The sequence below is a fragment of the Manis pentadactyla genome, chromosome 4 (assembly GCF_030020395.1).
Source record: "Manis pentadactyla isolate mManPen7 chromosome 4, mManPen7.hap1, whole genome shotgun sequence".
Classification (NCBI taxonomy): domain Eukaryota; kingdom Metazoa; phylum Chordata; class Mammalia; order Pholidota; family Manidae; genus Manis; species Manis pentadactyla.
In genome coordinates this window covers 84,254,567-84,279,214 of record NC_080022.1, presented here as the reverse complement: position 1 = coordinate 84,279,214, position 24,648 = coordinate 84,254,567, and the positions used below count along the sequence as shown (strand labels likewise).

The 24,648-nt window shown below is 35.9% G+C and overlaps 1 protein-coding gene across 5 annotated transcripts in view; it reads left to right on the top strand.

Annotated features, from left to right (window-relative positions):
* Positions 1-24,648, top strand: part of DPYD (dihydropyrimidine dehydrogenase) — an 879,000-nt gene that overhangs the window by 228,661 nt on the left and 625,691 nt on the right. For all 5 annotated transcript variants that reach the window (XM_057500453.1, XM_036883856.2, XM_036883855.2 and 2 more), the window contains one exon: positions 11,104-11,265. In XM_057500453.1, the coding sequence (XP_057356436.1) occupies positions 11,104-11,265 (162 nt within the window). The remainder of the gene's footprint in view (positions 1-11,103; positions 11,266-24,648) is intronic.

Sequence of the window (24,648 nt, the reverse complement as noted above, 5' to 3'; positions counted from 1 at the left end):
TGCCAATTTAAAATATACTATTCAATAATGGTAGGTATATTTTCAGTTTCAACCATCATCACAATCAAATTGAGCATATTTTTACTGTCCCAAAATGAGACTTCACATGCATTAGCAGCCATTTTCTACTTCTTGTCAGACCCTCAGCCATAGGCACTACCAGTTTACTTTCTGTCTTTATAGTTTTTCTTTTTTCAGGATATATCCTATAAATGAAATTATGTAATATGTGGTCTTTTGTGAATAGCTTCTTTCATTAGCATAATATTTCCAAGGTATAGCCACATTGTAGCTGTGTTCATTACTTCATTCTTCTCTGCTGCCAAATAATATCTGGTTTTATGATTATACCTAATTTTTTTTTTAGCCTTTCATCAGTTGATGGGCAGTTGGATTGTTTCTACATGTTTAGCTGTTAGGAATAATATTGCTATGGACATTCATGTACAAAGTTTTGCATGGGCATATGTTGTAAATGCTATTGGGTATACACCAAAGGGTGGAATTGCTGTATCATATGGGAACTCTATTTTTGACCTTAGAATTACCAAACTATTTTTCAAAGTAGCTATACCATTTTTCAATCCCATCAGCAGTGCATAAAGGCTCCAACTTCTCTACATCCTTGCCAGTACTTTCCATTGTATAGCTTTCTGACCATAGCCATCCAAGTAGGTGAGAAGTGGTATCTCATTGTCATTATGACTAGCATTCATCTGATGGCTACCTAAATTGAGCATCATTTCTTATTTTTATTGGCCATTTGTATATTTCTGGAGAAATGCTTGTACTAATCTTTTGCCCATTTTTTAATTGGTTATCTTCTTATTAGTGAGTTGTAAGTGTTCTTTATGTATTCTAAAATAAAATTTCTTATCATATATGAATTTTTCCCATTCTCTGGGTTGTCTTAACTTTTTTGATGGTGTACTTTGTAGAACAAAAATTTTTAATTTTGATAAAATCCAAATCATCTATTTTTCTTTTTTTTGGTGATGTATTTTCTTTTGTTGTTATATCTAAAAACCATTTGCTAATTAATGTCATTAAGATTTACTCCTATGTTATAAGAGTTTTATGGATTTATCTCGCATTTAGATCTATGATCTACTTTTAGTTAACTTTTAGACATGTTGTGAGGTGGAAATCCAACTTCATTCTTTTGCATGAGGTTATTTGGTTTTCACAGCATCATTTGTTGAAGAGAATATTTTTTCTTCATTGATTTTTGTGGATTTTTGTACGAATTTTAAGATCAACATACGGGTTTTTGCAAAGAAATCAGCTAGGATTTTGGTAAGGATTGCACTGAACCTGTAGATCAGTTTGGGGAGTATTGCCATCTTAATAATAAATCTTCCAATTCATGATCATGAGATGTCTTTCCATTTTTTTAGGTCTTCTTAGGTTCTTTCAACAATGCTTCATTGTTTTCTGAAAATATGTTTTGCGTTCTCTTGGTAAATGTATTTCTAAGGATTTTTTTAATGCTTTTATAAATGGAATTATTTTCTTGATTTCAATTTTAGTTTGCTCATTGCTAGAGTATAGAAGTACAACTGATTTTTTATATTATTCTTAATCCTGCAAGCTTGCTCTGATTGTTGTTAGTGCTATGTAAGTGTTCTCCAGATAAACAGGCAACATGATGTAATTATAGATAGATATAGATACCTATAGATACATCTCTCTATCTATATATCTGAAGATAGATATAGATATATCTATCTGTATATTTATACAGATACATATATATCCCAGCTCAACTAGGCAGCTTAGAAAGGACCCTGTTTCTGCTTCTTCCTCCACATTTTGGTGCTATTCGAATCCTTAGTGGATTGGCTGATGCCCACCCACATTGGAGAGGGAAATCTACTTTCCTTAGTCTACTAACTCAAATATTGTTGTCATCTAGAAACACTTTCATACACAAAAAATAATGTTTAATCTGTGCTCTCTATGGCACAGTCAAGGTAGCACATAAAAGTAAGTCTTAAGAGTGCTAATAGTTTTTTTAGTGGATTTCTTAGGATTTTCTATATACAAGATTATTTCATCTACAAGTAGAAATAATTTTAATTTTTCCTTTCTAATCTGGACAGCTTTTAATTATTTTGCTTGCGAAATTGGCGGGATGTAACCTCCAGAACTGTGCTAAATAGAACTACATATTCGTATTATTCCTGATCTTAGAGAGAAAGCATTCAGTTTTCAGTGTAAAGTGAGATGTTAGCTGTGCATTTTTCACAGATGGCCCTTATCAAGATAGATAAGTTGCTTTATTTTTGTGGTTTGTTATAAGTTTTTATCTTGAGAGGTGCTGGGTTTTGTCAAATTCTTTTTCTGTATCCTTTGAGATGATTGTGTGATTTTTGTCCTTCATTCTACTTGTCGATTTGATTTGAGGGATGATAAACCAACCCTGCATTCCTGGAATATATCTCATATGTATATGTTGGAAATAATTGTGAAGAATTGGTATACATTGTTATTTAGGTATTTTGTAAAATTCAGCACTTAAGCCATGTCAGTATCAAATGCACTTTGAATCAACTTTACTGTGTAAATGATTCCGTATTATTAATGAATCAAATAAAATCTCTGACACCTGAAACTTCTGTATGTGTAAGGGAATCCTATGTTAACTTCTGAAACTTATACTTTGACAGTTTAGTGCTTTGCTGTCACTAAGTGGTAAATATGACCAAGTTTGTGGGAATAAATCTTAATTTTTTGAATTAAGAGAAAAAAGACTTTTACCATATAATAACTTTATTGGATGGATGGAAAGATTAGAAATTAAAGGAAGTAAACAACCAAAAATCATGTAATGAAATCTAAAGCTTAGTTAATCTAATGGTCTAGCGACACATCCTCTCAGTTATACTAAAAAGAGAATTGTGTATTTTACATCAACATATGTACTTTAATTAAATAATAATATGGTAACTAGATTTTATAATCTACTGAGTGATGAACACTGTTTTAGTATTAGGCAGAGTTTACCTTGGCCCTTAAGAGCAGATGGTTACACATATGACTTTGAATCACAGCTCTTCTGCTTATATGCTCTATGAAACTTTGGCAAATTATTTGTTCTTCTACCTGTTTCCTTATTTGTAAATTCAATTTCATAACAAATTCTTTCTGTGTATTCAGAAAATATGTATTGAAGAACCATTCTTATGTGTCAGACATGACTGTAGGTTGCTAAGAATACACAGTGAATAAGAAAAATACTGTTAAGCAACCGTAAATACTATAAAAACCACACATTCAATCTATTTTTAAATGTTTTATTTGATTATGGAATGTCGCTTTGATTCTTTTTAGATAGGTTACAGAATTTTGGTTATATTTTTAATCGTTCTATCTATTTTGTTTGTCTTTTGTTTGCCTGAATTTTCATCTAGATGATTTTAAATACCTTTTCTGTTTACTCCAATTTCTGGATCACCTGTGAATCTGATTGATTTATTTTCTTTCTGAATACCAGGCATGTAATTCTGTGTCTTCTCATTACTAGAAGTTTTTGATTAAGCATTGGACATCTTACGTAAGATGATTGGTGATAAAGATTAAATAAAGGCCAGGCAAAGTGCTAGGAATGTACTAAAAAAGTAAATAAATAGTAAAGATTATCACTGTTGTTTATATTTACCAATGTTCTGTAGTCTCTAGGGATTTGTATTTATTACTGAGATTCACCATGAAACCCATGGTGTGTTTTCAAAGACATTCAAAAGTATTTTAAGCAATAGTCAAAGGAAAAATAAATGCATTAGTTTCATATTGTTAAGTAAATTCTGCCATCTCTTTTTTTTGTCATCTAAATTCTTACATATATATATATATATATATTTTATTATCGTATCATTAATCTACAATTACATGAGGAACATTATGTTTACTAGACTCCCCCCATCACTAAGTCCCCCTCACAAAGCCCATTGCAGTCACTGTCCATCAGCATAGTAAGATACTGTAGAATCACTACTTGTCTTCTCTGTGTTGCACAGCCCTCTCCATGCCCCCCCCCACATTATACATGCTAATCATGGTGCCTCCTTTCTTTTTTTTTCCCCCCGCTTATCCCTCCCTTCCCACCCATCCTCCCCAGTCCCTTTTTCTTTGGTAACTGTTAGTCCATTCTTGTGTTCTCTGAGTTTGCTGCTGTTTTGCTACTTCAGTTTTGTTTCTTTGTTGTTATACTCCACAGATGAGTGAAATCATTTGCTACTTGTCTTTCTCCACCTGGCTTATTTCACTGAGCATAATACCCTCTAGCTCCATCCATGTTGTTGCAAATGGTAGCATTTGTTTTCTTCTTATGGCTGAAAAATATTCCATTGTGTATATGTACCACATCTTCTATATCCATTCATCTACTGATGGACACTTAGGTTGCTTCCATTTCTTGGCTACTGTAAATAGTGCTGCGATAAACATAGGGGTGCATCTGTCTTTTTCAAACTGGGATCCTCCATTCTTAGGGTAAATTCCTAGGAGTGGAATTCCTGGGTCAAATGGTATTTCTATTTTGAGTTTTTTGAGGAACCTCTATACTGCTTTCCACAATGGCTGAACTAGTTTACATTCTCACCAGCAGTGGAGGAGGGTTCCCCTTTCTCCACAACCTCACAAACATTTGTTGTTGTTTATCTTTTGGATGGTGGCGATCCTTACCGGTGTGCGGTGATATCTCATTGTGGTTTTAATTTGCATTTCTCTGATGACTAGTGATGTGGAGCATCTTTTCATGTGCCTGTTGGCCATCTGAATTTCTTCTTTGGAGAACTGTCTGTTCAGCTCCTCTGCCCATTTTTTAATTGCATTATTTGCTCTTTTTTTGTTGAGGTGTGTGAGTTCTTTATATATTTTGGATGTCAACCTTTATCAGATCTGTCATTTATGAATACATTCTCCCCTACTGTAGATGCCTTTTTGTTCTACTACTGGTGTCCTTTGCTGTACAAAAGTTTTTCAGCTTGATATAGTCCCACTTGTTCATTTTTGCTTTTGTTTTCCTTGCCCAGGGAGATATGTTCATGAAGAAGTTGCTCATGTTTATGTCTAAGAGATTTTTGCCTATGTTTTTTTCTAAGAGTTTTATGATTTCATGACTTACATTCAGATCTTTAATCCATTTCAAGTTTACTTTTGTGTATGGGGTTAGACAATGATGCAGTCTCATTCTCTTACATGTAGCTGTCCAGTTTTGACACCAGCTGTTGAAGAGGCTGTCATTTTCCCATTGTATGTCCATGGCTCCCTTATTGTATATTAATTGACCATATATGTTTGGGTTAATATCTGGACTTTCTATTCTGTTCCACTGGTCTGTGGTTCTGTTCTGGTGCCAGTACCAAATTGTCTTAATTACTGTGGCTTTATAGTAGAGATTGAATTTGGGAAATGAGATCCCCCCTCCTTTATTCTTCATTCTCTGGATTGCTTTGGCTATTCAGGGTCTTTTGCTATTCCATATGAATTTTAAAATTAATTGTTCCAGTTCGTTGAAGAATGCTGTTGGTATTTTGATAGGCATTGCATTGAATCTGTAGATTGCTTTAGGCAGGATGGACATTTTGACAACATTAATTCTTCCTAGCCAGGAGCATGGGATGTGTTTCCATTTGTTAGTGTCCTCTTTAATTTCTCTCAAGAGTGTCTTGTAGTTTTCAGGGTATAGGTCTTTCACTTCCTTGGTTAGGTTTATTCCTAGGTATTCTATTCTTTTTGATGCAACTGTGAATGGAATTTTTTTCCTGATTTTTCTTTCTCCTAGTTTATCATTAGTGTATAGGAAGGCCACAGATTTTTGTGTGTTATTTTTGTATCCTGCAACTTTGCTAAATTCAGATGTTTGTTACAGTAGTTTTAAAGTGGAGTCCTTAGGGTTTTTTTATGTACAATATCATGTCATCTGCAAATAGTGACAGTTTGACTTCTTCTTTAACAATCTGGATTCCTTGTATTTTTTTGTTTTGTCTAATTGCCGTGGCTAGGACCTCCAGTACTATGTTGAATAACAGTGAGGGGAGCGGGCATCCCTGTCTTGTTCCCAATCTTAGAGGAAAAGTTTTCAGCTTCTCACTATTAAGTGTGATGTTGGCTGTGTGTTTGTCATATATGGCCTTAATTATGTTGAGGTTCTTGCTTCTATTCCCATTTTGTTGAGAGTTTCTATCATGAATGGGTGTTGAATTTTGTCAAATGCTTTTTCAGCATCTATGCAGATGATCATGTGGTTTTTGTCCTTTTTGTTGATGTAGTGCATGATGTTGATGGATTTTCAAATGTTGTACCATCCTTGCATCCCTGAGATGAATCCCTCTTGATCATGGTGTATGATCCTCTTGATGTATTTTTGAATTCGGTTTGCTAATATTTTGTTGAATATTTTTACATTTATGTTCATCAGGGATATTGGTCTGTAATTTTCTTTTCAGTGGGGTCTTTGCCTGATTTTGGTATTAGGGTGATGCTTGCTTCATAGAATGAGTTTGGAAGTATTCCCTCCTCTTCTATTTTTTGGAAAACTTTGAGGAGAATGGGTATTATGTCTTCCCTGTATGTCTGATAAAATTCAGCGGTGAATCCATCTGGCCTGGGGATTTTGTTCTTGGGTAGTTTTTGATTACCACTTCAATTTCGTTGCTGGTAATTGGTCTGCTTATAATTTCTGTTTCTTCCTTGATCAGTCTTGGAAGGTTGTATTTTTCTAGGAAGTTGTCCATTTCTTCTAGGTTTTCCAGCTTGTTAGCATATAGATTCTCATTGTATTCTCTAATGATTTCTTGTACTTCTGTGGGGTCTGTCATGATTTTTCCTTTCTCATTTCTGATTCTGTTGATGTGTGTAGATTCTCTTTTTCTCTTAATAAGTCTGGCTAGCGGTTTATCTATTTTGTTTATTTTCTCAAAGAACCAGCTCTTAGTTTCATTGATTTTTTTCTATTGTTTTATTCTTCTCAATTTTATTTATTTCTTCTCTGATCTTAATTATGTTCCTCCTTCTGCTGACTTTGGGTCTCATTTGTTCTTGTTTTTCCAGTTTCAATAATTGTGACTTTAGACTATTCATTTGAGATTGTTCTTCCTTCTTTAAATAGGCCTGGATTGCTATATACTTTCCTCTTATAACTGCCTTTGCTGCATCCCATTGAAGTTGGGGCCTTGTGCTCTTGTTGTCATTTGTCTGCATATATTGCTTGATCTCTATTTTAGTTCGGTCATTGATCCATTGATTATTTAGGAGCATGTTGTTAAGCCTCCATGTGTTTGTGAGCCTTTTTGCTTTCTTTGTACAATTTATTTCTAGTTTTATACCTTTGTGGTCTGAAAAGTTGGGTGGTAGGATTTCAATCTTTTGGAATTTACTGCGGCTCTTTTTGTGGCATAGTATGTGGTCTATTCTGGAGAATGTTCCATGTGCACTTGAGAAGAATATGTATCCTGTTGCTTTTGGATGTAGAGTTCTGTAGATGTCTATTAGGTCCATCTTTTCTAGTGTGTTGTTTAGTGCCTCTGTGTCCTTACTTATTTTCTGTCTGGTGGATCTGTCCTTTGGAGTGAGTGGTGTGTTGAAGTCTCCCAGAATGAATGCATTGCATTCTGTTTCCTCCTTTAGTTCTGCTAGTATTTGTTTCAGATATGTTGGTGCTCCTGTATTGGGTGCATATATATTTATAATGGTTATATCCTCTTGTTGACCTGAGCCCTTTATCATTATGTAATGTCCTTCTTTATCTCTTGTTACTTTCTTTGTTTTGAAGTCTATTTTGTCTGATACTAGTATTGCAACACCTGCTTTTTTCTCCCTATTGTTTGCATGAAATATCTTTTTTCATCCCTTGACTTTTAGTCTGTGCATGTCTTTGGGTTTGAGGTGAGTCTCTTGTAAGCAGCATATAGATGGGTCTTGCTTTTTTATTCATTCTATTATTCTGTGTCTTTTGATTGGTGTATTGCCATTGCAGGCTTTAGATTCGTGGTTACCAAAGGTTCAAGGGTAGCTTCTTTACTATCTAACCATCTAACTTAACTCTCTTATTAAGCTATTATAAACACAGTCTGGTAAGTCTTTATTTTTCTCCCTTCTTAGTCCTCTTCCTCCATTCTTTATATGTTAGGTGTTTCATTCTGTACTCTTTTGTGTTTCCTTGAGTGCTTTTGTGAATAGTTGATTTTATTTTTTTGCCTTTAGTTAGTATTTGGTTGGTCTGCTTTCTTTGGTGTGATTTTATTTTCTCTGTTGACATTGATTTAGCCTTAGTAGTGCTTCCATCTAGAGCAATCACTTTAAAATATCTTGTAGAGGTGGTTTGTGGGAAGCAAATTCCCTCAACTTTTGCTTGTCTGGGAATTGTTTAATCCCTCCTTCATATTTAAATGATGATTGTGCTGGATGCAGTATTCTTGGTTCAAGGCCCTTCTGTTTCATTACGTTAAATATATCATGCCATTCTCTTCTTGCCTGTAAGGTTTCTGCTGAGAAGTCTGATGATAACCTGATGGGTTTTCCTTTGTTGGTGATCTTTTTTCTCTCTCTGGCTGCCTTTAATACTCTGTCCTTGTCTTTGATCTTTGCCATTTTAGTTATTGTGTGTCTTGATGTTGTCCTCCTTGGGTCCCTTGTCTTGGGAGATCTGTGGGCTTCCATGGTCTGAGAGAGTATTTCCTCCCCCAGTTTGGGGAAGTTTTCAGTAATTATTTCTTCAAATACACTTTCTATCCCTTTTTCTCTCTCTTCTTTTTCTGATACCCCTATAATGCAAGTACTGTTGCTTTTGGATTGGTCACACAGTTCTCTTAATATTGTTTCATTCCTGGAGATCCTTTTATCTCTCTCTGCTTCAGCTTCTCTGTATTCCTGTTCTCTGATTTCTATTCCGTTAATGGTCTCTTGCACCTCATCTGGTCTGCTCTTAAGTCCTTCCAGAGATTATTTTATTTCTGTATTCTCCCTCCCAGCTTGATCCTTTAGCTATTTCATATTTCTATGCAGGGCCATCAGCATGGTTATGACCTTTATTTTGATTTTTTTTCAGGAAGATTGGTTATATCTGTCTCCCCAGGCCTTCCCCTCTTGGGAGTTGTCTGGGTGATTCTGGACTGGATCAAATTCTTCTGCCTTTTCATGGCAATATAGGTAGTCATAGGTAGGTGGCACTTGCATCATCTGGGAGAACAAAGTCCCTTCCTGCTTGCTGGTCACTCTGCCTCTCTCTGCTGCCTGTGTCGTTTTCCTGCACACTGGAGCAGCCCTTGGGGTAGCCCAGAGCCCTATGGGAAGAGGGAGGCACGCCGGGTGTGCTGTCCTGCGAGAATGACGTTCCACTCTCAGGCTGCTCCACTGCTGTAGTGGGGCCACACCGGAGGGGGAATGAATGACAGGCTGTTTATTGCTATGAGGGGTTTCAGAGCTGTGCTGCCTCCCAGAGGGCTGGGGCACCTGGAGTTCCTCAGGATTCCCAGCCTGCTGGGCTGAGTGTGCCGGGACACTTCTGTCTAGCTGTGAGGCCCCTGTCCCTTTAAGACTCTCAAAAAGCACTCACTTTTCTTTTGTCCCAGGGGAGCCAGCTGTGGGGACCTACTAGCAGATTTTGCTTTTCCGTTTCCCTAATATCCAGCACACCATGCAATGTGTGTCTGCAGTCCCAGTGTGGAAGACTAGGGCTGGGTATTTAGCAGTCCTGGGCTTCCTTCCCTGCTCTGACTCCTTTCCTCCTGCTGGAGAGCTGAGGTCGGAGGAGCTCTCGGGTCCCCTCGAGCCATGGCTTGTATCTTACTCCCTTCATGAGATGCTGAGTTCTCGCAGATATAGATGTAGCCTGGCTGTTGTACTGTATCCTCTGGTCTCTCTCTTAGGAATAGTTGCATCTGTTGTATTTTCAAAAATATATATGGTTTTGGGAGGAGTTTTCTGCTGCTCTACTCATGCCACCATCTTGGCTTCTCCTGCCATCTCTTTTTTAAAATGTATTCTTAGAGCAGTTTCATATTTACAGAAAAATTGTACAGGTAGAACAGAGACTTTCATGCACATCTGCCGTTTCTTCTGTTAACATGTGACAATGGTATAACACATTTCTTACAATTAGTAAAACATTATTTATTTATTATTATTAACTAAAGTCCACAGTTTCTTCAAAACTCCTTAGTTTTTACCTAATTCCCTTTTTCCCAATCCAGGATCCTCTACAGAATAACATGTTAAATGTAGTTGCCATGTCTCCTTAGGGTCCTCTTGACTGTACAGCTTCTCAAAATTATCCTTGTTTTTGAAGTAATTGACAGTTTTGAGGAATACTGGCCAGGTCCAATTCTTACTTTTGATTAGAGGAAATAATGCCCCCAAATAACCAACTTACAATTCATCCTTTATTTAGTAAATAATGATGTAGTCATGCAATTTATGAATAAATTAGGTTCCAAAAACTCTTAATAAAATGAGTAGGATTCTAGCATATTCTGTAATAGTTAAAATGTGTGGAAGAGAGTGATGAGAGGTGAATTTGTCAAAGTGCGGTGCAGGAGTGCTTGTGTAATCAGTCTCTTCTGCATTTTTAGTGAATAGGATATTATTCAAAGATGATAATCAATAAAAAATGTCATAATACATGGCATCCCTGGATTAACCAGATTAAAGGAAGGGAAAGTGGGCTCTGGCTGCTTTTAGTTTAGTTAAATGGAAGATAAGTTGAGTATAATTTTTTTTAAGTTTTAAGATTTACATTTTAAGCTTCTTCAAGCAATCTATCTAATGTTACCTTTATTGAAAATAAAAAGAATCTATGGCAGGATATAATTAGATGTCTTGTGAAATAAAACTGTTTTCAGAACATTTATATTTTAAATATTAATTTTTCAAAATTGATTAATTGCTCTTTTATTAATACACCATATATTGAATAGTCCTATATTTTATGCACTCTGAAAGTCATTACTTGGTGGTTTCTGATGGCAAACAGTATTGCAACCTCTGTATCTCATATCTTGCTCTTCAATCGAATTACCTAATAGAAATAATTAGGTCTTAATTTGAGTGTTTGAGGTACATTGTTACGTAATAAAATTTTATCTTATTTTATTTTTGCAGAATTATTATGGAGCTGCTAAGATGATTTTTTCTGACAACCCACTTGGTCTGACCTGTGGAATGGTTTGTCCAACCTCTGATCTTTGTGTAGGTGGATGTAATTTATATGCCACTGAAGAGGGACCAATTAATATTGGTGGATTGCAGCAGTTTGCTACTGAGGTATGTAAAATGTACATATTGTTTTTTCCTCCAAAACCATAAAAATCTTGAGGGACTTTAATTCTTGGTGCTTTGTTGCTATCCAACATTTTTAGTGTGATTGATATACAGCTAAAGTGTGTTTTGTGCCATCCAATATTTTTACTCAATAACCTGGCTACAAAATGAAATTTTATAAAACCATAGGTAAAACAAATTATAATCTCAGAAGGTTATTGAAGTTATATAAAGTAGAGGATCTGAAAATAGAATGCATTCATTAACTTTATATTTGAGTGTGGCAAGGGGATCCATTATGAAAAGGCTATCTTGCTTAACTGATTCTTTTTCTGGAACTCTCTCTTATCTTTGAGCTTAAAATAATACATTGGTGTTATTTTGTAATATTTTATTTTAGTAATAGAGGTTAGAGAACCTTCAAAAGCCCTGAAACTAAATAATATTCTTTAACATTAGATTTTGTAAACTTATAAATTCGAAGTAACTGTTTTATTTGGATACAAATTAATAACAAAACGAAAAGAAACAGTTTTTCACTACTTATCCTGTAAGTTTGGGCTATGTCTTTCTCTTTCATGAGTCCTATGAAAATGATTTTCATTTTCTGGGATATCCTGTGCTCTCTGGGGTCTCCTGTTTAGAATCAACTACCAGGTCAATTCCCATATATCATTTAAATGATCAGCTTATATGGAGGTTAAGGTACGATTTTGTAATCCTTGTGTTCCAGTTGATTAGAAGGCCAAATTAAATTCCTGTTAGCATTATATTTTTAGTTAATGATTTCCCTATCTGGTTTTGTCAACTTAAAGACAACCTAGTCTTTCCTTTTAGGGCCCTTCCCATAATAACCCCCAAGCTTAAGTCTTACTTTGCTTTCTGTAATAAATCAGGGTTATTCCTTTCCCGCTTTCTGACAGGTTAATTCTAAAGAAGGGCTCCTGGGAATGAGAAAATAGAAACAATTTGAGGTTGTGAGTTGTTGCAATAAATTCTTGGATTTAATTTCTTTTCTTACTAAATCCAAAATTGCATTAGGCTTATGTGACTAGTGGAAGGTATGATCTTTACAACCTGAGAGAATTCTTAGTTGTTGGAGAGGATTAACTTTACTTCTTCCATATCTTTCTTGAGGGAGTCATTGCCTCTTCATTAAGGTAGAGCAAACTTGCAAGGGTGTAGTAGGTGGAAGGTCACACAGTTGGTGTATGAACTGACACTACATTTCAAAACAAAATGAGTCAGTATTGTTGGTTTGTCAGTGACTTGAACGAGAGAAAAAGAAAGACCATTCTTCTGAGAACTTTCACTTAAAAAAAATTGAGGTACATTATATACATTGTTATATTAGTTTCAGGTGTATACTGTGCTGATTGGACATTTGTATACATTGTGAAATAATCACCATAATAAGTCTAGTTAATCTGCGGCTATACTAAGTTTATAGAGTATTGTTGACTTTATTTTCCATGTTTTTCATCACATCACCATGACTTACCTGTTTTTTAACCAGAAGTTTGTACTTCTTGATCCCCTTAACCCTTATTTTGCCCCTTCCACCTACCCAATCAACCTTCCTCTTCTCTGGAAACCACCAACCTATTCTGTATGTCTATGAGTTTGAGTTTTGTTTGTTTTATTTTTTAGCTTCTGTATATAAGTGAAATTACATGGTATTTGTCTTTCTCTGTGTGACCTATTTCACTTAGCATAATAACCTCAAGGTCCATCCATGTTGTTGCAAATAGCAAATTTTCATCTTTCTTATAGCTGAGTAGTATTCCAGTGTGTGTATGTGTGTGTACGCATGTGCATGAACATGTGTGTACATTGTCTTTATCCATCTATCCATAGACACTTTGGTTGTTCCCATACCTTGGCTATTGTCAATAATGTTGCAGCTAGTATAAGGGGTACATACATCTTCTCAAGTTAGTGTTTTCATTTGCTTCAGATAAATACTCAGTAGAATTGCTGGATCATATGGCAATTCTACTTTTCATTTTTTATAATTAAAGTGATTATTAATAGCTCTGTAGTAATTGCCATTTTTTCATTGTTTTCTGTTTGCTTTTGTAGTTCTCTGTTCCTTCTATTCCTTCTTCCCTTATTGTTTAATAACTTTAGTGTTTAGATTCCTTTCTTTTTTATTTTGTGTATAAATTTTTGCTGTGTGGTTATGTGAGGTTCACATATATCATCCTATGTATGTAACAGTCTGTTTTAAGTTACTAGCAAATCTTGAATACATCTCAAAAATATCTCCCACAACATTTTATGTTTTTGATGTCATATTTTACATCATTTTATCTTGTGTATCCCTGAACTAATTATTGTAGTTATTGTTATTTTTACTACTTTAGGCTTTATTCTTCATAGTATCTTTATAAGTGATTAATACACTAACTTTACTATATATTTATCTTTTCCAGTGGTGTTTTTTACTTAGGCTTTATTCTTCATAGTATCTTTATAAGTGATTAATACACTAACTTTACTATATATTTATCTTTTCCAGTGGTGTTTTTTACTTTTGCTTTCATCATTAATTCGTGCCACTTCTTTTTAGCTTAAAGAAGTCCCTTTAACCTTTCTTGTAAGGCCCATGTAAGGAACTTTTTTAGCTTTTGACTATCTGGAAAACTCTTTCCATTCTGAATGATTACCTTGACAGAGTATTCTTAGAAGTTTTTTTCATTTTGGCACTTTGAATATGTCATGATACATCTTTCTGGCTCACAAAGTTTCTGCTAAGAAATCTGCTCATAGAATTATGGGGGTTTCCCTTGTACATGCAGTTTATTTTTCTCTTGCTGCTTTTAAGATTCTCTCTTTATCTTTAACTTTTGACATTTTAATTTATAATGTGTCTTGGTGTGGGCCTCTTTGGATTCAGTGTTTAGAACTCTCTGGGCATCCTGGACCTGGATGTCTGTTTCCTTCCCTAGGTCAGAGAAGTTTTCAGCCATTATTTCTGCAAATAAGTTTTTTCTCCTTTCTCTTCTTTTTCTGAGACCCCTAAAATGTGAACATAATTCTCTTGGTGTAAGTCCGGGGAAAGGAAATCCCAGGGCAAAATACCTCTAAAAACCAAAATCAGTCCAAGGGAGAAATAAAGTTTAAAACCCATTTATTGCTCACAAACTGCAGTCCCAGACCATCTTTCTTCTCTGCTCACGCAGCAACCACACTGGCCCTCCCCCTCGCCTCCCAGGTACACATAAGCCCTCTGTTGCCCAGGTAATCACCCATTGATATGGAGATGAACTTCTCCACCCCTGAGGAGAAATGCAAATGTACTAAAGCCTACTTGTTTCCACTTCTGAATGCCTGTTGATATGCAGATGCACCAAAGCCAGGCGAGATATTCTGGAAATGTTTCAGTTTTACCCACAATCCACCCCTCCAGAAATCTCGCCTTATGATCCCCCTCTTCTGACCAATCTAGTAACATGCAATAGCAGCAGCAATAAAATCTTGATAATCCTCAAGCCCGAGGATTCAGCCTATGCAGATTAAGTAAATGTACTTTACAGCACAATCTCTCACTAAGCACAAAATACATTTCTACACTTGTTTACTCATTTCTAACAATCATGCTAGATTGCTCACAAAACTTTTACCAAACATCAGACAAAGTCAAGCCTCTCTTTAAACATTATTTTCTTGAAAACAGCAACACAATCGTAATTCTCAAGCCAGAGGATTCAGCTAGGTACAAAGTCCCATGCAGATCAAGTCCAAAGCTTGTCCATTCCAGCCATCACACGGCAGCTGCAGCCAGGGGGGCTCATCCAGGACACAAAGACCATAGAAGCAAATAACCATCATTGTTGGGGGCCAATTTGCTGTTATTACAGGAATACACAGAAGGCCAGCTTCCAGGCCTTTTCCCCAAGGTGCCAGAAGAGCTAGCCATCGCTGATAAGTGTTGAAATGTCCAGAGCCACGTCCATTTTATTCCTAATTACTGCACCCATCCTTGCAACACATGTCCAATAAAGTGGGTACCTCGATTGCTCTCAGTAACCGGTGACCGAGCATAGGCTGCAGAGAGACTCTCTGGGCCCCTCTTGGTGGTTTGCTGATCTGCACAATGTGCAGGGCACTCCTTCTGGTCTTGGCTTACTTCTTCAAAGGTGAAAGACAAGCCACACTGATGGGCCCACATTCTCTTTTAGGTGTCTGTGCCACACCACTCTGTGGCCTTTGGGTCCAGTCTTGCACCCACCCCACGATGGGATAGGAGGTTATTACCTTGGTCGGAGCTGTTCCGGCAATGGGCTCTGTAGCCAGCAAGGTGTGGTACACAGCAACCAGTTACTTCAAGGTGACCCAAACCTCTGCTCCTTTCCATAGTTGTGGCCAGGCTCTAGCCAGCAGCAAGAGCAGCAGCAGTGGCAGAAGCAGTAGCCTTAGGCTTGGGCCATGGGCCAAGGTCGGTGTGGCCAGCAACGGTGGTGGCACCTCCATGACCACACGAGTGTAGACACATGTCCCTCGGCACGAGCGCTGCTTCTCCCATTAATTCTAGGGGCAGCCTTCCCAAAGGTCACACCCATTATTACAGATTTCGGGTTCACAGGAACCCTGCCGACTGCGCCGATTGTAAGTCCGGGGAAAGGAAATCCCGGGGCAAAATACCTCTAAAAACCAAAATCAGTCCAAGGGAGAAATAAAATTTAAAACCTGTTTATTGCTCACAAACTGTAGTCCCAGGCCATCTTTCTTCTCTGCTCAAGCAGCAACCACCGACCCTCCCCCTCACCTCTCAGGTACAGATAAGCCCTCTGTTGCCCAGGTAATCATCCATTGATATGGAGATGAACTTCTCCACCCCTTAGGGGAGATGCAAATGCACTAAAGCCTACTTGTTTCCACTTCTGAACGTCTTTTGAAATGCAGATGTACCAAAGCCAGGCGAGATATTCTGGAAATGTTTCAATTTTACCCACACTTGGTTTCTTAGAAGTCCCTTAAGTTATCTTCATTTTAAACATTCTCTTTCCTTTTTGTTACTCTGTGGTGGTGAATGCTATTGCTTTGTTTTTCAGCTTGCTGATTCATTCTTCTGGTTCATCTAGTCTGCTGTCGCATTCCACCAGTATATTGTTTTCTTCAGCTCTGTGACTTCTGTTTGGTACTTTCTTATATTTTCAATCTCTTTCTTGAATTTTTCACTATGTTCAGCCATTCTTCTGAGTTTGGTGAGCACCTTTATGACCATTACTTTGAAGTCTTTATCAGGTAGATTACTTTTCTCCATATCATTAAGGTCTTTTTACTAAGGTTTGTGTCTTGTTCTTTCATTTGGAATATATTTCTCTGTTTCCTCATTTTGCTTGACTCTCTGTGCTTATTTCTATGTATTAGGTGAAACAAGCATCTCTGAGTCTTGAAGGGGTGGCCTTTTGTAGGTAATGAAACTTCTCATTCAGTCCTATTCTATGTCTTGGTTGTCTCTTGAACCTTTGTGATTATGTAAGTCGTCTGATTTATTCTTTATATTCCCCCTTTGTTGTGGGTGTGCCAAGATCTGTCAGCTATCCAAAAGGAGGAATCTCATGTAGCATCTAGTCTCAGGCTGATTAAAAGCAGCAGCATTTAAAGTAGGCAAATACATACAGTCTTATGGGGCTGTGGTCATAATCCCTGCTGGCTTCCAGACCTACTGTTCTCTGAGTAGCAATTGCAATAATTGAAGCTCCAGACATGTTGATAAATTAATTTCTAGGAAGTCTCATTGAGCTGTATGTAGCAGGGCCAAAGGGATACTCAATGATGGTGTCTCCCTGCTTACATTTCCTGGGAGCATCTTCTCAGTCTCTAGATGTGTTTCTAGGGAAACCTGAAACCTATTGCTTAGGCTGAAACTCCAAGTTAAGTAAGTAGATCTTTTTCACAGGATGATTGAGTTGTTTTCTAGTCTGCTATTTGCACAGTACACTTGGGCTGGGGGTCTGTCAAGAACTGTCTTTCTGAATGTTGCTCAAGAACATGAAGCCCCTTGGCCACCAGGGCCTGATGATCAAGGAGACAGACACCCTGTGTATTGCACACACCGTCTTTAGTGACACAGCCGGAGAGTGTATGTGGTTAGGGCATGCTCACCAGCTTCACAAAGGCAGTGGGGAAAGGTCTTGACTGTGTGCACCCACCGGCATTAGGACTGCAGCAGGAGAGAAGACAGCAGTGTACCTGTGCAACTTTAGGCTGGTTGTGGGAGAATGCTGTGACTACTTGTGCTTGCTTGTTCCAGCTGGGGAATTGAGGATTGCTTCAACCTCTCTTGTGCTCTAGCTAGGCAGTGGGGTGGTGCCCCACAAGCTTGCCCTGCCTCAGTAAGGAAGGGAGAATGCTGTATCCAGGCTTGCCCACCTATGCTAGCAGGTTAGGTCGAGCGTGCAACAATAGTGTCTGACAGTACTTCCATTCCTGGGGAAAATCTCAACTCTTTCCCGCCCCTCCAGCAGATGCTTCTAAGTGGGCAAATGAATCTTCTTCACATGTGATCTAGGTGCTTTTCAAACTGCTGTTCTGTTTTTTTTTTTTTCCTTGGTCCTGAAGCAAGTGCTACCACACACAAGTCCTTTAAAAGGGAATCTCTTGTTTCCTGTAGCACTTTGAGTTCTTAAAGCACTTAGACTTTAACCCCATTGATTTTCTAATCCAAACAGTTTTGGGTCTTGTCTCTCCAGTACAGATCCCAGGGGCTGGGGTGCCTGATGTGGGGCACCAACCCCTTGCTCCTCTGGCAGAAGCACTGGACAGGTGAGATCCCTTTCTGTTGTGTGTTCCCAAACTGGGGATAGGGTTTTTAGTGAGACTGTGTCTCTGTTTCTCCTACCCATCTCAGGGAGGTCTTTTTTCCATTCTGGTGGAGATGCAGTTCATCTAGTTTCCAGATATTTTTCAGAGAGAAATGATTTCACATGTAGCTGTAGATCTGGTGTGTCCCTGGGAGGAGGTGAGATCAGGATCTTCCTATGCCACCATCTTGTGGAAGTCCCCTTTCCAACTCTCACTTGGTTTTAATGAGCTTCCTACTACTCCTTCCCAAAACAAAATAAATATGTCTATTTATTTAAGACATAGCATAGATTAGGATGGCATTAAATGTATTTTAAGTGAATCATAGAGTTTAGAATAGGAATGTATCATCCTATTCCATTATAATCATACTTTGTATAATTGTGGCTTCAGATATATCTGATTGTGGCTTCAGATATATCTGTAAAATTATAAATAAAAATATCCCTTTGTAACTATGTAGAAAAGTGTTCTATTTATTTGTTTATTTTTAAGTTAGCTTCTTAGGGCAAGTTATTTTAGAAAGTTGTGTATTCCCTAAGTCAAAGGGTGGTTTACTTAAATTTACCCAACTATCAATGTTGCTTTGAAGATAAACAAAACTCAAACAACATATTAATTGACTGCCAGTGAAAAGAAAAAGTATAATGTGCAAATTACTATTATTCTTTCAAATTACTAGACTCTTAATATGAGTTTTAAGATGAAACAGAACATACTGCAGATAATTTTATGTTTTGGTGGTTTGATAAAACAGTGATTGATTTTTGACCTTTAAGGAAATACAAATCTATTTTTCAACCAAATTAAGTAAAGGTTAGGAAAACAGACTAAAATAGTATGATATTTTTCAAAATTGCTTTTCCTATAACTTTTAAGTGATTTTTAAAAATATCAACTCTGTAGTCTGCCATTATTGCTTATATCCATACCTTATACTTTTCTGTTTGAACATGGGTATATGATTTGGAGGCACTGTAGTAGAGAAGAAATAAATCACACAAAGGATAGCCTGCAGTAGAATCAGGAGACCAGCTGCTTTTTTTTCTGTCCTCTGTTGTCATTATTATTCAATCCTTTGCTATCCCCATCTACAGTGACCTTGCTTCAGACCCTTTTGTATGCCTGTGGGACAAACAGGCTGTGGGGTAATTCTGACCCTCTCTAGGAGGCAGTTTTTCTTACTTCAGTTAGGTATAGCAATATTGCTTGAATAAAATAACTTGGAAGTAATAGTTAGGTATAGATTTTCTTATCAATCTCATGAGAGTTTTAAAATCTCTCTACACAGATGTAACCCTTGAAAAGTTTGTTTTGAAATATGTTTAAGTATTTAATTGAATTTTAAGAAATCATACATTTATCACATTTAATAGACTACCTAGACTCTTCATTGCCTTTCAAATTTATCTCCTGAAAGAGGAATGAAATGGAAATACATTTTTATATTCATTTCCTAAAGTTTGAAAAATAACTATAAGATAATTAATCAACTATAATATTAAATTAGTTTTCTACTACCAATGTTAAAGAGTTATGAAGGCAATTTTGAAAAATTAAAATTAAAATTCCAAGATTCTAAAGTCTGACTTTAAATGTTAAAATGAATGAGGGTCATAAGATTGGTACTTAAAATTGCTGCCTCAGTTAATGAATTTTGTAGAGTATATTAGATTATTAAATCGGTATTTGAGAACAATATTTTTTTCAAAATAAACATTCTATGAGATTACTTATTTAATACCTACTAAATACACTGTTTTGAGTAATATGTACTTCTGCACGCTGTACTTCTAGTTTAGTTTTTATACTTTTAGTTAACAATGGAACTGACAAATGGAATGTCATACCAAACCAGGTCACTAACTGAAAACAGAATAAATCTTTAGATTTTCAGTTGTATCTCTAAGAAGACTTTTAATTACTTCTCATTTGACATAACCCAGTTATTGTTCTACCATCATATGCTATTTATACAGCATCAAATGATATTTGGATTTGTTTCTTTATGTTATTGAGGAGATAACACAATTCTAATAAAACTGATCAGTGCTTATAATACAATAAAAAATACACTAATACAATTTAAAGAGCCAGGTGTTATGGGATTACATTAAGGAGCATTTTTCAATTGCATTACATCAACATTCATATTTTGCTTTAACATTATAATACGTAGTCTGAAAAATTGTGAATGAAGAAGGAATATGCTTTCTCAATTTAGTCTGTAGTTATTTTAATAAGATAAATATTATTTCTACTTTATCTTCATTTTAAGCATGGAGATCTCTAAAAGCCTTAAACCTTTGTCTTCTACAAACATATCCAAGAAGAACATAGAAATATATATACTAATAAATAATAGAATATATTGCATGTCCTCTTTTAAATAATGTATTTTGTGATGCATCTCGACTATCCAATAAAAATGTGAAGTCCAAGAAAACAGTAAGTGCAGTCTTCAGATTAAAACCAATTATCAAAAACAAAATGTACATAAACAGAAATGTGAGATTGAATATACTCTGTGTGTTATGTTGATTGCTTTATAAGTAAGATAATCAGATGACAGATTATCTGGTGAGTGAATGAGGACATTATTAATAATTCATCCAGTACAGCAGGCAGAAACCAAGACTATCCCAGGCAAACTGGCTTATATGAACACCCAGTGTAGTAAGTTCCTACTAGTAAGGATTCAATTAGTCAAACAAACATTGATTAAGCATTGATTAGAACTGAGTGTTGTTTTAGGCTGCATCTGAACTACAAATCCTGAGAAACATAATAAAAGCCAACAGCTGAAATTCCATGACAAACTGTAAATGACATATGAATTCACATTAACATCCATGGACTGACAATCCAATCTTCATTAATTTTTGTCACGTGCTTATGGAGGTGATTAGACCTTAGTACAAAAGAAAGGATTAGTAGAGGGAAAACGTAGAGTTATGAAACACCATATTTTCATAGCATTTGAATGTATTTTGTAGTACCTCACATTAAAATGTTGATAAACCACCGTTGAGACATTGAAGTAGGTATGTTTTTCCCTTTTGGGACATGAGGAAATTAAGGATTGAAGTAATTTAAAAAATCACATGAAATTCCTACTGTCCTGGACAATGTTAGGTACTTTATTTAGAACCTGACTAACTCAAAATAGCCCTCTAGGTATATGCTATCATCTCCATTTTGTGTATTAAGAGGCTCCATGAAATTAATTAACTTACATAAGCTCAGTCTAATAAAGGCAGATCTAAAAATACACAGCTAGTGTTCTAATTTCCATTATTTCACCAACTCATTTGGCCCAGATATGTTACAAGTCGTTGATACAAACTCAGTGTAAACCCAGGTTTTCTGCCTGCTGATTCATGGTATTGCATTTTGTTGGCTCAGCCTCATGTACCTCAGTCAGTGTTTCTCACAACTCACAAAATGAGATTTCTGTGTGATATTAAACAGCTATATTAAATAACTATATTAAACAACTATATTGCATGAGACAGACACATGGTTTAGTTGTTTTCCTTGTTGATGCCTGTTACTGAAAAGCTTTTATTTCATTTTTTTCTTTTCTTCTGGCCATTGAAGGATTATTATAAAGCCAAGATTCAGGTTTTGTGGAACTTAAGATAATAAACTTTGAGTTTAGCTACTGCAAAATTTAAACACAGAGCCTTAGAAAGGGCCATGCCTTATGAAGCCTTGAAGCTAATGCTTATATCTAAAGTTTTATTTCAGTTTGAAAGTCTCACCCTGATTTTGTGATAGCTCGTCTGTAAGTAAATTTAGGAGTGAGTCTAGCACATTTATGATACAGTTTGGCAAACCAGTCAATAAGATCATTTCATGCACCTCATCTAAACTAAGATAAATTACCATTATAATGAATGGTAACAATATTTATGGCTAATACCTTTTGCAGGTCATTTATAGGCAAAATATGGATTTGAGAGTTGTTAGATTAATGATATTTCACACTTACCTTGTTGTCCCAAACTTGTATCATATTTAAATAAAGTTTCTCCATACTACTCCTATTTGAAATAGGATTATTACTAATTTGTGAATACTGTTCACACAAAAGGGTTATTTCTTCTTGGAGAAATAAGATGTACATGAAAGATATACATTAAATAATAATGATAGTTTGTACCCTGGTCAAATGTTGCTCTTGGGGGTGCAAATGCAAGTAATATCTGTTAAGGCTTGATTTGTATCTCTCCTTTTGGGCTTAGTGCCATGATTAATAGAAAGGAATAATATCTTGATAGATTTCACTAAATATCTGACATTTTCCTCTAAAAATCTTCAGAACTCTATAAAAAATACTCAGTGCTGGCACAATGATTGATAATAAAACTGTAGGACTGGATGAATTGCTGGATGATTTTCATAACAATATTTTAGTTTGTTTTAGAAGTATATATTGATACTAGAGCTTTAAAACATTAAAAAAAAGTTTCAGAGGTTTGGGGAAATGATTTTGAAATTAACCAAAATTACATGTTTAAGATTATTTGCTATTTTTTTATTTTTGAATTTGCTTTTTATAAGTTGAAACATATATTTTATAAGTCCAAGAATATATATTCTTTTGGGTACCTTAGAGTGTAGAATGATTGACTTTCATTGATTTGAGTGTTAACAACTTAAATATTTCTATATTTTCATAAATGTATTTGATGAATAGTATAAAGAAATATTGTATCAGTATGAATAACTTTAAAGAGGCATGATGCTGTGAGTTAAGATTGAAACCCTCCATTTTTCTCCAAAGTATGTAAAGCGAAATAATAATAAGCACACAATAAAAATAGCTGAGGCAAAAAGGAAGATAGATAATTCTTGGGGCCAGAAATGGTACAGAAATACTCAACAGTGAATATAGGATTTGCGCCTCTTTGTGCTAGGGTCCACATAAACAATCAAGAGCTGCTGAACTTGACTGATATGAGGTAATAGGTACCAAAAAACATTTCACATGGTAGACAACTAGACTTGCCTACCCCTGGTAGAAAGGTAAAAACATAGGTGCAACTACTGTGCAGGGTTGGAGCTTACATAAAGTTACAGAGACATGGAGAGACCTCTGCCCCAGGGTTCTGGGCATGTGCCTCGTGGCACAGTTACTTGCTCTTCTGATATCTCGCAATATCACCTGAGTTCTGGGCTTCCAGTAAGAAACCTGGTTCTGCAGTCGTGATGAGGGAGTGGACTGATGCTGGGTGCAGTCCATCACGTACCTGATACAGGAAGCAAGAGGGTAAGTGCCATAACAGAGAAATTTCACCCAGAATAAGTCTGAAACAGAAAGTTCAAAAGATTAGAAAAGCTAATGCTACCACTGATAATCCAAAGATTCAACTCATAGATAACTTTATCCTAATAAATCACAATACCATAATCAGGCCTTTAAAATAAGTAGGCATACAATAATAGCCATAAAGTACAATAAAGTTATTCAATAAATGAGTTTGGTATGAAAAAAATAGTTGATTGGAAATAAGTTGCTGGAATGAAAATACCAATGGTTATAGACAAAGATATAATTGAACTAAAAAAATAGACCTGAGAAGTTCAACCAAAGTAAAGAGATAGAAAGAAGTGAAAAGTGTAGTAAAGAAGTAAAGAAGCTTAGAAGCTTCCAGTGTACACATAAAAGGAGCTCCTGAGGCAGAGCAGGAGAGACTGGGAGAGAGCAGTTTGAAAGCAGTTATAGTGGCACATTTTCCAATAAAAAAGGACAAATGTAAGTCCTTCACCTGGACCCATGATTGTAATACTGTGAAGGACTAAGGCTCACTAAAGAAGGAGAGTTTCTGGAGAAGGATAAAAAAGATTATAAAACCGAATGACAATTAGATGGACAGCAGACATCTCAGCAGCATCCACAGATGTCAGAAGTCAAGAGCACAGTATTTTTAAAGGAGTAAGATAAAGAACTTTATTTGTCCTTTAACAATAAGGACATTAATAGAGGTATTTTTCAGACATTTTAAATCTAAGGTGGCTTATGACTCACTTTGTTACAAGAACTACCAGAAGTTATTTTTCAGCGAAATGAACCTGGAATAAAAGACAGGTGGAGATGCAAGAAACAATGAAAAACAAAGAAACCAGAAAAATTGGTGGTAAATATAATCAAATATTGACTGTAATAAAGTAGTAATAACAGTTCATTTGGAGTTGTTAAAATAAAAATGGAAATAATAGTTTATAAACTATTAGCAAGATTGTGCTTGAGGTGGGGCTGGGGAATGCTGTGAGTAATGTGCATGTGTAAGGGGCCTTTCATTTTCATTGGGAGGAGGAGAAAGATACTTAAAGCTTGAGAATATGTTTTTACACAGATTGAAAAAATCTGTTAAAAATTAAAAGGTAATCACAAAAAAATAGGGAAATAGAATCCGTAACTTCCAAGCAATCATAGAAATAAAGGGGTGGGTGGGGAAAAAACATAATCCAGTTAAGAGACAGGAATGGAAGAAACAAAACACAGAGAAAAAAACTGGGTAAACAGGAAACACAAAATAGTGGAAGTGCATCCAAATATGTAAGTAA